General features: G+C 44.3%; 1 protein-coding gene across 1 annotated transcript in view; it reads left to right on the top strand.

Moving 5' to 3' along the window:
• Positions 1 to 12,643, top strand: part of gabrb3 (gamma-aminobutyric acid type A receptor subunit beta3) — a 128,253-nt gene that overhangs the window by 108,161 nt on the left and 7,449 nt on the right. The window contains exons 7-8 of the mRNA XM_007891112.2: positions 2,928 to 3,080; positions 11,913 to 12,157. Coding sequence (XP_007889303.1) covers positions 2,928 to 3,080; positions 11,913 to 12,157 — 398 coding nt within the window. The remainder of the gene's footprint in view (positions 1 to 2,927; positions 3,081 to 11,912; positions 12,158 to 12,643) is intronic.

The raw sequence follows: 12,643 nt of genomic DNA, 5'->3' as shown, positions 1-12,643 counted from the left end.
TTGTTGGTTCAGAAGGTTGTGAGGTGAAGCCTGACATAGGAACTTGGAGCTCACACTCCACATACCAACGATGTGATAAGGCGCTGTATCAAATGCACGGCTAATATTATTATTTTTAGTAATATTATGTGGAAACTTCAAGTTTTCAAACCTTGTGATTTGCACAACCACGAAGGAGTTGGAAGAATCACTTCCATTCTTTCATAGACGACGGCAGCAAATCCCTTTCGGGCCCAAACTCGTTGAACAAAATAAATGGAGAGGACATTGTGCATGAGAGATCAATGAAGGCTACTACAGCTTCACAGTTTAAAGCTGTTTAAATATTGATTCGGTCCGTTCTTGATTTCAGCCGAGACAAGAAAGGAAGTACTGTGAGACAGCCTGCCTGTTCCCCACAGGATCAGAGGAAATGTAACCAGTACTTCCAACTCCTTAACTCGATTAAAGAGGGTCATTGTTGTTTTGTTTTGATCCACAGGGCATCTGGCTTTAGTGTCTTCAACTCCAGCAATAACCCTAGAGCACACTGAGGGCCTACGATTGAAGGGGGGGTAAATTCATAACAAATCTGCTGGAACACTATTTCAGTGAGCGAGTAGAAAATAACAACAACAACGTGCGTTTACATAGCGCCCCTCATGCAGGGTAGCGTCCCAGAGCGCTTGACAGTGGCGGAGCATGACTCCGAGTCGGAGGGAGGGTCGAGGTGATAGTAGGCACGGCCGAAGAGGAAGGTCTTCAGGCACGACCTGAAGATTGTGAAGGAAGAGGCAAGGCGGAGGGATAGAGGAAAAGTGTTCCAGAGTTTCAGGGAGTCGTGGTTGAAGGACGAGCCCATCATACCTGTGCTGGCTCTCTGAAAGAGCTATTCACTCTTAGTCCCACTCTTTCCCCAGAGCTCTGCAAATGTTTCCTTTTCAAGTACATATAACAATTCCCTTTTGAAAGTTGTTATTGAATTTGCTTCCACTACCCTTTCAGGCAGTGCATTTGAGACCGTAACAACTCGCTGTGTAAAAAGATTTCTCCTCATCTCACCTCTGGTTCTTTTGCCAATTATCTTAAATCTGTGTCAGCTTAGGGCAGAGTAGGAGTCTTTCTGTCAGCCTCCCTCCACCTATACACTTAGGGTGACGTCTCAGAATGCTTTGCATAGATTGGGTTGGATACTGAACAAGAGAGAGTGGGGTTGGAGGGTGTAGGGGGTTGCCATAGATGTGTTCAAGGAGGTGGGTTTCAAGGCAGGACTTAAAGACAGATGGAGAGTAGGTGAAGTGGAGTGGTAGAGGGAGGGAGTCCAGATGAAGCCGCAGAGAGAGCAGGGGACATGGACGTTATGTGGAATCCTGTAGCTCAGTGGTTAGGGCATTCGCCTCGCAAGTGGAAGACATGGGTTCATTTCCCGGTCAGGGCAAAATGTTGGGTAAGTCTCCTTAGTCCAAAACCTCTGTTTACCAGCAGTAAGTAATAATTCCTTCAAAATATAAAAGAAAAAGTAAAATTGGTCACTTAATCCATGACTGCTTGTGGGCCGCTGCTGTGCACAATTGGCTGCCGTGTTTCACCCACAAAATATGCAGACTATTCACTTTACAGTATATTCTGTGAAGCGCTTTGAGACATCTCAAAGACGTAATAAAGCACTCTATCAAATGCAAGCATATTATTAGTGGAGTTACAAAAGTTCATTGTGATGAACAGAAATTAAGGCGGAGAAAGTTAACCAACTATTGGTGTGATCACTGTAACAAGCATGCGTGTGGTGCGGTTGGAGACTGAGATTAATAATAGAGGAAGGGAAAGTGAAAAGCCGTGTAATCGAGGGAACAAATTCCGCTCTCGTGTTGCAGTGAGAAAAATGCAGCGGGAAATTATGCGTTCCAGCTCCACGCATGAATTATTCTTTAAATAAAATGCCAAAAATAAAACGATTGAGTCCGGAGAGTCTGTGGTTTTTTTTTAGAAGACCTGGTGCTTTCATGCGAAATGTCTAGTCTCGCCAATGATCACCGTGAAACACTTTGCTGAACACACACCTTCCATGCAATAATAAATTGCATTTATACAGCATCGTTCATGCAGATCACCTCTGTTTACCCAGTGAGTAGGAACCCGGTTGTTAGTTGATTGGCGGATCGCTTTTCCAGGGGGTAATAATTCGTTCAAAATATATTTTAAAAAATTGGTCATTTAATCCATGACTCTTTGTGGGGATTGTTTGTTTGTAGTTACGGAGCACTGCGACAGTCACATTCCGTGAATGTTTCACCCACAAAATATACAGTCAATTCACTTTACAGTATTATAATAATAAGAAGAAGAAGAATTAAGTAATAAGTAATAATAATCCTTGAATTTGATATAGCGCTTTTCACGTATTTTTGACGTCTCAAAGCGCTTCACAGAATAGACTGTAAAGTGAATTGACTGTATATTCTGTGAAGCGCTTTGAGAGTCTGAACAATGTGATAAGGCGCTATATCAAAAGTAAGGATTATTATAATTCTTATAACTCTGCACTGATCATTCACCCCATTAAATGACTCCTGCCGTGGGTCCAAATTCCACCTAGTCTTAGTTTGCACAGCACTCTTGACTTCCAATTGAAGATGGCTCAGAATTGGAAAAGGCTTCAATTCAGTCTCATGACCTTACTTTGAGATGCTAAATGCTGTGTTAAGGATCCCGGAGCACTATTCAAGAAAAGAAGGGAATTTTTTCTAGGGTCTTGGCCAACAACCCCAAGACAAAAATTGGTCATTCACTTCATGGCTGTTTATGGGATGTTGCTGTTGCCAAATTGGCCCATAAAAAATATGCAGTCATTACAATGTGTCCTGTGAAGCACTTTGAGACATCCTCCCGATGTGCTAATCTGCGATATGAAATGCTAATGCTTGATGTTATTGTTCTTGTCTTCTCAGGTGCATACCCGAGGCTGTCTTTGAGCTTCAAATTGAAGAGGAATATCGGTTACTTCATCCTTCAAACATACATGCCGTCCATACTGATCACCATTCTGTCTTGGGTGTCGTTCTGGATTAATTATGATGCCTCAGCTGCCAGAGTTGCCCTCGGTATGTATGTACTCTCTAAAAGAAAGTTACAGTAAAGAAAGTAAATCACTGCTGACAGCCCCAGTGAACCACATTCCAGGACATTATCTTGAGTTTAGAAGGTAGAGGGGTGATCTGGTTGAGGTGTTTAAAATATTGAAGGGATTCGATAAGGTAGATACAGAGAAACTATTTCCTCTAGTGGGGGAATCCAGAACAAGGGGCATCACCTTAAAATTAGAGCTAGGCCACTTAGGAGTGAATTCAGGAGGCAGTTTTTCACCCAAATGGTAGTGGAAATCTGGATCTCTCTCCCCCAAAAGGCTGTGGATGCTGAATCCATTCACATCTTCAAGACTGAGTTGGAGAGCTATTTGTTAAGGCAGGGTATTAAGGGTTATGGGGCAAGGGACTTGAGGTATAATTTAGCAATGATCTGAAAGAATGGTGGAACACGTTTGATGGGCTGAATGGACTACTCCTGTTTCTGTGTTTCTATATCTCATGTGTCTCACCCTGGCTCAGCTGGTAGCACTCTCATCACTGAATCAGAAGGTTGTGGGTTCGAGCCCCATTCCGGGACTTTGAACCCATATAATCTAGGATGACACTCTGATGCAGTCCTGGGCATAATGTTGCTTTATTGGAAGTGCGGATGAAACGTTAAACCGTCGTGGATCGAGTGACCATATTATATATTTATTTTCCTTGAGGGATTATTATCCCCGGAAAAGTGATCCGCCAATCGACTAACAACCGGGTTTCTACTTACTGCTGGGTAAATAGAGACGTGTGGAGTTAAGGAAACTTGCCCAACATGAACCCAGGTCTCTCGCATGCGAGGCGAGTGCTCTAACCACTGAGCTACAGGACTAGATGCAAATGTTATTGAGATTTTGCAAGGGGGGTTGATAGGGCAAATAAAGGGAGAAACTCTTTCCACTGGCCAGTGAGTTGGTAACACTAGGATGTATGTATATTTAGAATTATTACCCAAAAAAGTGTGGTGACTGTGTATTTTACGAAGAGGGCAACCATTTTGCGCACAGTGAAGTCTTACAAACAGCCAAGAAGTGAGTGCATTTTTATTATTTGGGGGATTGTTGGTCAGGACACCAGGAGAAACTCTCTTCTCTTCTTGTATAGTGAGACAGGATCTTCAACGTTCACATGAAGAGTCAGACAAGATCTCAGTTTAATGTCTCATCTGGCGAACAGGACCTCCATCAATGGTATTAGGGCATGAATTGTCCCACCAGAAACAGTGTTTGAAGCACAGTCCATAATAACACAATCATAATGTTGGGAGCATGTCTCAAAGTGTTTTATACAACTGTTTTATACAACAAAGTGTTTTATACAGCTGAGATTGCCAAAAGCATGGTTGAAGTGGGTCATAGGGTGGGTGGGTTTTGAAGGCGCAAGGCACAAGAACTCCGGGATGGTGGGCAGAGTGGCTGAAGGCTCACAACAACAACAACAAGAACAAGATTACATTTGTATAGTACCTTTCACGTCGGGAGGACGTCCCAATTAATAGCGAGGCAGAGTGGATGGCAGGAATGTGAAGCAGAGGGAAGGAAAAGGTAAAAATAATAATAATCCTTACATTTCATATAGCACCTTATCATGTCATTGAAACGTCTCAAAACGCTTTGTGTTTTGTGGGCGAGACGCGGCAGCCAATTATGCACAGCAGTGTGGATTGAGTGACCAAATTATTATTATTATTTATCATATCTAAATTATTCCAGCGATGATTAATGGTCCCCTTCACCAAATACGATATCTTGTGTCCCTATCATTGCAACCACATCAGCTAACACGGGTCCTGGTTAAAATAAAACATGATATAGAAAAGGCTGGGCAAAAGGCAGAAGAGTATGACTGGGCAGATAGCTGAAAAGTGTCCTCACACGCTACATGATTGAAGATGAGGTTGGACTCAGTGGTGATATTCCCTGTGCTTGACTAACCTGGCCTGGCCTGGCCTGCTGACATTCACTGTGGACGTATGCACAGACAGGCTTCAGGAGAGGAAGGGGACAGAGGACACTGTAATGTTCCACCCTGGGCTCCTCCACCACAGCGCAGCATACGGCTAGGAACATATGGCAAGGAGCTTTGCCTTGTGAGAGGACTGTTCAGATGTGTCAGTTTCAAAGAGCTGATTGCCTGCCGAGGAGCTTTGGCGGCTTCTCTGAGCGATGAAAACATCTGCAGAAATCTGTCTCTTCGTTTTATCTCTGATGTGTCCTATAATTATGTCTCAGTCTGGCTCAGTTGGTAGCACTCTCGCCCCTGAGTCAGAAGGTTGTGTGTTCAAACCCCATGTCAGGACGTGGACTTACATAGCCTAGGATGGCGCTCCAATGCAGTGCTGGGGGTGTGTTGCATTGCCGGAAGGGCAGTCTTTCAGATGAGATGTTAAACCGAGGTCCTGTCTGCCTGTTCAGGTGCACTTTTCTCCCGGTCTCCGAACAAACAATCCCCCAAATAAAATCAGCCTTTCATTTCAGTGCTGTTTGTGGGACATAGCTCTGCAAAATATAACTGCTGCATTCGACCACAAAATACTCAGTCACTACACTTTGCAATGTAGTAGCTATGAAGCTTTGAGACGTCCACCCAACCCCAGCTTGCAGTCAGGCTCCACCACTGTTAAGCGTTCTGAGATGCGTGGAGAGCATTATATAAGTTCAAGTTGTTGTTGTTGAAAGGCACTATTAGCAAACGTAAGGGTTGTAATTATTAGGATTTTATTATGACTGGAACGTGATTAAATCGGACAGAGCAACGCTTAAAAAATCCAAGTCTAAATTATACAAAATAGGCGGAGACAGGAGAGGTAAGATTAGATACTCGGGTAACTTTTATCATTCCTGTACTTTAATAATTAACTGCACTTACAGTGTTGCAAGTTTGCTTATGTGGACTTTTTGCGGTGCTTTGACATCCTTTTTCAGGCATATGAATTATGGAATTATGATGACGTCGAACACAAACCCAAAAGCTCAACCACACTGATATGATTTTAATTGCTTGGGTGGAGGCTAAGGTTTATATAAGAGGTCTTAGTGCCTAAGTTCCATCTGATTCTATTTAATAGCATTCATTTCACCACTGTTTGCTGGACATTGCTGTGTGCCTACAAAATACACAGCCACTACACTTTACAGTAAATCCTGTGAAGCGCTTTGAGATGTCCTCCTGACCTGAAAAGCGTTATACCAAATGCAACGATTATTATTATTAATAATAACTGCAAATTTCTGCAATGAGATGAGAAACTGGATCCGTTCAGGTGGACACTAAAGATATCATGGCACCATTCAAAGAGAGAAGGGTGTTTCTCCAAGTTTCCAGGCCGACAATTCCCCCAAATAATAAGAATTCACTCGTTTCGGGGCCGTTTGTGGGATGCCGCTGTGTGCAAAACAGTTGCCACCTACGTAAAATACAAAGGCACTACATTTCACAATAAAAAAATTCCTGTGAAGCACTTTGAGACACCTGAACAATGTGTTAAAGTCCTATACCAAGTACAAGGATTATTCTTGTAACATTAAAAACTTTGAAGAGGTAACCCAAAAAAAATGCAACATAACAAAAGGAGCAGATTTCTCACCGGGGATTCAGTCTGCCTGTAAGCTATATAGTTGGAGTATGTTTGAGGACTTGTGAAATTACCCTTGATACACGTAATATTCTAGAGTGTAACAAGACAAATGACAAAAGGGATTCATTCAAAACACTGCAGCATATCCCTGTGCATGCTTGATAAATATAGCCAGCCGGCTTAATTTCTCCAGAGTTCATCATGATTGAGTTGAAAGTGTAATGACTTTCCTGGAGAACGTAATAAGTAGTTTCTGAAACATTAATAGCATCGGAGGACCGTGTTCCCATTGTTTGTGTGAGTCATGTCTGGGGCTGAAAAAGCAGGGGCAAATAAAGAATTAAAGACTTTCACGATAACATGGCTGGCAGCACTCTCGCCTCTCAATCTGAAGGATTTAGATTGAAGCCCCACATAGGGACTTTTAACCCACACTCCAGGCTGATGCCTTAGTGCAGTGCTGATGGAACGCTGCATTGTGGAGTCCTGGAGGTCAGTGTTTAGAGCACTCGCCTCGCGAGCCAGGTTTGTTTCCTGGGCAGAGCAAAAGGTTGGGCAAGTTTCCTTACTCCACACACCCTCTGTTTAACCAGCAGTAAGTAGGAAGCCGATTTGCGGATCGCTTCTCCAGGGGTAATAATTCCTTCAAAAAAAATTAATAAGAAGAATTTGGTCACTCAATCCACGACTGTTTGTGGGACACTGCTGTGCGCAATTAGCTGTCTCATTTCAACCCCCAAAATATACAGTCAGTTCACTTTACAGATTATTCTGTGAGTCATAGAATTATACAGCACAGAAGGAGGCCATTCGGCCCATCTTGTCTGTGCCGGCTCTTTGAAAATAGCTATCCCAATTTAAATCCCACTCCCCCGTTCTCTCCCCATAGCCCTGCAAACTTGTCCTCCCCAAATAATCATCTACTTCTCTCTTAAAAGTTGTTATTGAATCGGATTCCACCACCCTTTCAGGCAATGCATTACAGATCCGAACAACTCGCTGTGTAAAAAAAAATTCTCCTCACCTCCCCTCTGTTTCTTTTAATAACTATTTTAAATCGGTGTCCTCGGGTTACCGACCCACCCGCCAGTGGAAATAGTTTCTCCTGTCATGCTAAAGATCCCATGGCACGACTTGAATTCAAGAATTCAAGATCCTCATCTACAAGGCCATTCATGGCCTCGCTCCCTCCTACCTCTCCGACCTACTATCCCCCTACGTACCTGCCCGTACCCTCCGTTCCTCTGGCTCCGGTCTGCTCCACATCCCCCGCCCCAACCGCCCTACCATCGGTGGCCGGGCCTTCAGCCTCTCAGCCCCGAGGCTCTGGAACTCCATCCCCCAGTGCCTTCGCCGCTTCCTCCCTTTCCTCCTTTACGGCCGGTCTCAAAACCTTTCTCTTTGACCGAGCCTTCACCTCCCCTCTCGACTCTCTACCCCCTCCTCGCTCCCTCCCTTCCCTCCCCTCACCCTAACCATTTCCCCCCTCCTCGGGTCCTGACCCAACTGTACAGCGCCTTGGGACGTCCTCCCGACGTGAAAGGTGCTCTATAAATGGAATCTTGTTGTTGTTGTTGAACGGTGTTTCTCCCAGTGTCTTGGCCAACAGCCCTCCAGTTAAAATTAGTCATTCACTTCACAGCTGTTTGTGGGATATGGCTGTGCACAAATTGGCTGCTGCGTTCACCTTGAAAATATATGGTTACTACACTTTAAAGCAAATCCTGCGAAGTGCTTTGAGGTGCCCACACAATGCGAAAGGTGCGATATCGAATGCAAGGATTATTAATATTATAATTGCTATTATTATAGCGCATTGGGCTGAAGATTATCTTCACTTTAAATACATCAGTTTGCTATTCCTTCAAAACTTTTGAGACATCCTTCTAATGTGAAAGGTGCTATCTAAATGTAAATTGCATTGTATTGGTTGCAACAGTACATTGTTCTAAATATCTGTGTTTCTTATTGAAAGTTAGGCTCCAAACTTGCGATATTCTCAAACTGTATTTGCTGCGTTAATCCTGAATCTCAATTTACCAATATCAGATTGAGGGATTTGAGCCACTCACAACCCAAACTAAAAAAAATTCCAATAAAAAAAAACCTTCGGTTGGATACGGATGGAATTCTGCATGCCAACCTTTCCTTAAGGAACATAGGTACCGATCTCCATACCCCCGTCTCACTCCAGGTCAAACTCCGTACCCCCATCTCACCAGTTCTGGCCCAGGCTCCACTGGCTCCTTATCATCAAATGGATCGACTTCAAGATCCTCACTCACGTGTTCAAATCCCTTCACTCCCTGGCAACCTCCTTACCTCTCCGACCTCCTCACTCCCCAATCAGCGCCTCTGCTCGACTGGCACAAGCCTCCTGCTTGTCCCTCGCACTCTCTGCTCCACCATTGGAGTTCGTGCTTTCAGCCTACACCCTGAAACTCTGGAACACTCTCATTCAATCCCTCCGCCTTGCCCCCCCTCTCCCCTTTTTCAAGTCCCACCTGAAAATCTTCTTTTTCGACCGTGCTTACAGTCACCTCCTCCTCCCTCCACTCCCGCCCCCCCAGCTTGGAGTCAGCTCCTCCACTGTTAAGCACTCTGAGACGCTACCCTGTGTGGAGAGCGCTATTTAAGTGCAAATTGTTGTTGCTGTGGGAATAAAAGAATTGGGAAGGTCTTTCAACCCATCAAACCTATTCCACCAGTTTATTAAACCTTGTTAGATTTGTTAATTCCAGAGTTTTGCCCATTCTTCAACCACCTAATACCTCTACTACCCGAATATCTATTGCTATTTTAAACATTCCTACTGATTCCACCTCTACAGCTTTCTGAGGCAGAGAGTTCCAGATCCTCACAACCCTCTGGATGAAGATACTCTTTCTGACCTCAGTTCTAATTCAGAACTCTGCAGCTCGTGTACTGTCCCGCACCAGGCTTCGGGACCACATCACTCCCACCCTCGCTCGCCTCCACTGGCTCCCCATCCCCCAGAGGATTGATTTCAAGATCCTCATCCTCACCTACAAGGCCATTCACGGCCTCGCTCCCTCTTACCTCTCCAACCTACTATCCCCCTACCTACCTGCCCGTACCCTCCGTTCCTCTGGCTCTGGTCTGCTCCACGTCCCCCGCCCCAACCGCCCTACCATCGGTGGTCGGGCCTTCAGCCTCTCAGCCCCCAGGCTCTGGAACTCCATCCCCAGTGCCTTCGCCGCCTCCTCCCTTTCCTCCTTCAAGGCCGGTCTCAAAACCTTTCTCTTTGACCGTGCCTTCAGCTCCCCTCTCGACTCTCTTCCCCCTCCTCGCTCCCTCCCTTCCCTCCCCTCACCCTGACCATTTCCCCACTCCTTGCTCCCTCCCTTCCCTCCCCTCACCCTGACCATTTCCCCCCTGCTCGGGTCATGACCCAACTGTGCAGCGCCTTGGGACGTCCTCCTGACGTGAAAGGCGCTTTATAAATGGAATCTTGTTGTTGTTGTTGTAATTGTCTTAGCTCAGGTTTTAAGGCTGTTCCGACCTTGTGATGGAGCTGTCTACCATTTAAAACCTCGATCAAATCGCCCTTAACCTGTTCTAATGTAGTATAATCCCAGTCTAACCAGCTGCTGATTCATAGCTAAGTTCCTTCGGTCCAGTAATTAGGCCAGTGACCCATTACTACACTTGCTCTAAGACTCATCTAGGAACATCACTGACTTGAGATTCACAGTGTGCCAGATGGTTATTTGTATGCCACAATTGATGCCATATGAAGTGCTTTGAGACGTCTCAAAGACATGATAAGGTGCTATATCAAATGCAAGGATTATTATTATTACATACCCAATTCATGATTATCACAAACTAGACAAACCCCAATATCCTTGGGCCTTTCTCTCGGGGATAGAGAGAGAAAAGCCCAAGGATATTGGGGTTTGTCTAGTTTATGATAATCTTTTTATCCCTGAGTCTTATTCTTTCTCTATCCACAGATCTCTCTCTCTTTCTTTCTCTCTCTCTCCCTCCCTTCCCAGTTTCTCCCTCTCTTTCTATACCTGGGTCTCTTCTCACAGTAGCACCATAATAGCACGCATGATCCTAAGTCAGAAGTTTAAGGGTTGAAGCCCCAACATTGGGAGTAGAGGTTGCAGACCATGGCTCATATCTCAAGATCATTCTTTGGATTAAACCAAAGCCCGCTCTGCACATTCTTTATTTGAACATTAAAGATCCCATGATATTGTTAATCAGAGAAGGGATTTTCTCTAAGTGTGGTAGTCAACAAACACCCAGATAAATTGGCTCTTTGCAGTACCTTGCTGTATCATTAAGCCAGTATTGTTAAGCACCTTGGGGTGTCCTCTGAATGTGAAAGGCGCTGTACAAATGTATTTCTGTGTTGTGTTGCAATGTGTGCAAAATGATTGCTGTGTTTACCTTCAGGTTTGGAGTCACTAAACTTGACAGCAGCTATCTGTCAGGTGCTTTGAGATGTTTTGGTGTTCTGTCAAGAGAAAGGATTATTATTTATTAATATAGCATTACAAAGCACATTCTTAGAAATACCTAGCACATAATCACAATACGAATAATAATAATAATAATAATCCTTGCATTTGAGATAGCGCTTTTTACGTCTTCTAGATGTCTCAAAGCGCTTCACAGAATATGCTGTAAAGTGAATTGACTATATTTGTGGACAAGGTCACAAGATTGGTCTGGATGGAGAAGGGCCTTTCGCCCATCCGATCTCATTCCTCCAGAACACCCACCTTACCAATCCCCCATCATAGCATCAAACTGCTTTTTAAACGAGTCCCAGTATCCTGGCCTCAACCACCTTTCCTGTCAACCTGCTCCAGTCGTTGCTTATCCTCTGTGCAAAGAAAAACTTCCTGGTATCTGTTGTGAAATTGCCCTTTACAACTGTAAACCCATCTCCTCTTATTTTACTGTCTTGTTGCATCCTTATTGTTTCAATCCCATTTAAAATATTGTACCCCTTGGTGAGATCTTGTCTGAGTTGTCTTCTCTCGAGACTGAAGAGCCCAAGCTTGTCTAATCAGTGCTGATAGCTCATTCTTCTAACACTGGGGATCATATTTGTTGCTCTCCTCTGCCTCTAGGGCCTGGGCAGGCCCTTAATAATAATAGTAATCCTTGCATTTGTGTACAGCAGTGTCCCACAAACACTCATGGATTGAGTAACCAAATTATTATCATTAATATTTTTGATGTTCACTTGACAGGGATCACGACGGTGCTGACGATGACAACCATCAACACCCACCTGAGGGAAACGCTCCCAAAGATTCCCTATGTCAAAGCCATCGACTTGTACCTGATGGGCTGCTTTGTCTTTGTGTTCCTGGCCTTGCTGGAGTACGCCTTCGTCAACTATATTTTCTTCGGGAGAGGCCCGCAAATGCAGAAGAGGTTGGCAGAGAAAGCCTCCAAGTCCAATAACGAACGGCACAAGTATGAAGGCAACAGGGTAAGAAGACACTCTTTTTTTTTTTGGTCAGCCTTTGGTTCCCTTGCAAATCGTTCCTTTTCCCATTTTTCCATTTCCCCACATACTTGCGGAGTCCTGTAGCTCTTGGAGTCCTGTGAATAGAGCGCTCGCCTCACAAGCGAGAATTCCCAATTCCCGGGCAGGACGAAATGTTGTGCAAGTTTCCTTACTCTACACTCCTCTGATTACCGAGCAATAAGTAGGAAACAGGTTGTTCGATTGGCGAATCGCTTTTCCGGGGATAATAATCCTTCAAAAAAAAATACAGTCAATTCACTTTACAATATATACTGTGGAGCGCTTTGAGATGTCTCAATGACGTGATAAGGCATTATATCAAATGCAAGGATTATTATTCTTATAAATGAAGGGAACAACTGATTTTATCTGGGACGATTGTTGGCTGGGACAACGGGAAAAATTTCCTTCTCTTTTCGAGTAGTGCCATGGAATCTTTAGTGTACA

Source organism: Callorhinchus milii, unplaced genomic scaffold (genome assembly GCF_018977255.1).
Source record: "Callorhinchus milii isolate IMCB2004 unplaced genomic scaffold, IMCB_Cmil_1.0 Scaffold4, whole genome shotgun sequence".
Taxonomy (NCBI): domain Eukaryota; kingdom Metazoa; phylum Chordata; class Chondrichthyes; order Chimaeriformes; family Callorhinchidae; genus Callorhinchus; species Callorhinchus milii.
The sequence above is the reverse complement of the archived record's forward strand: the minus strand, read 5'-3'. Positions and strand labels throughout refer to the sequence as shown.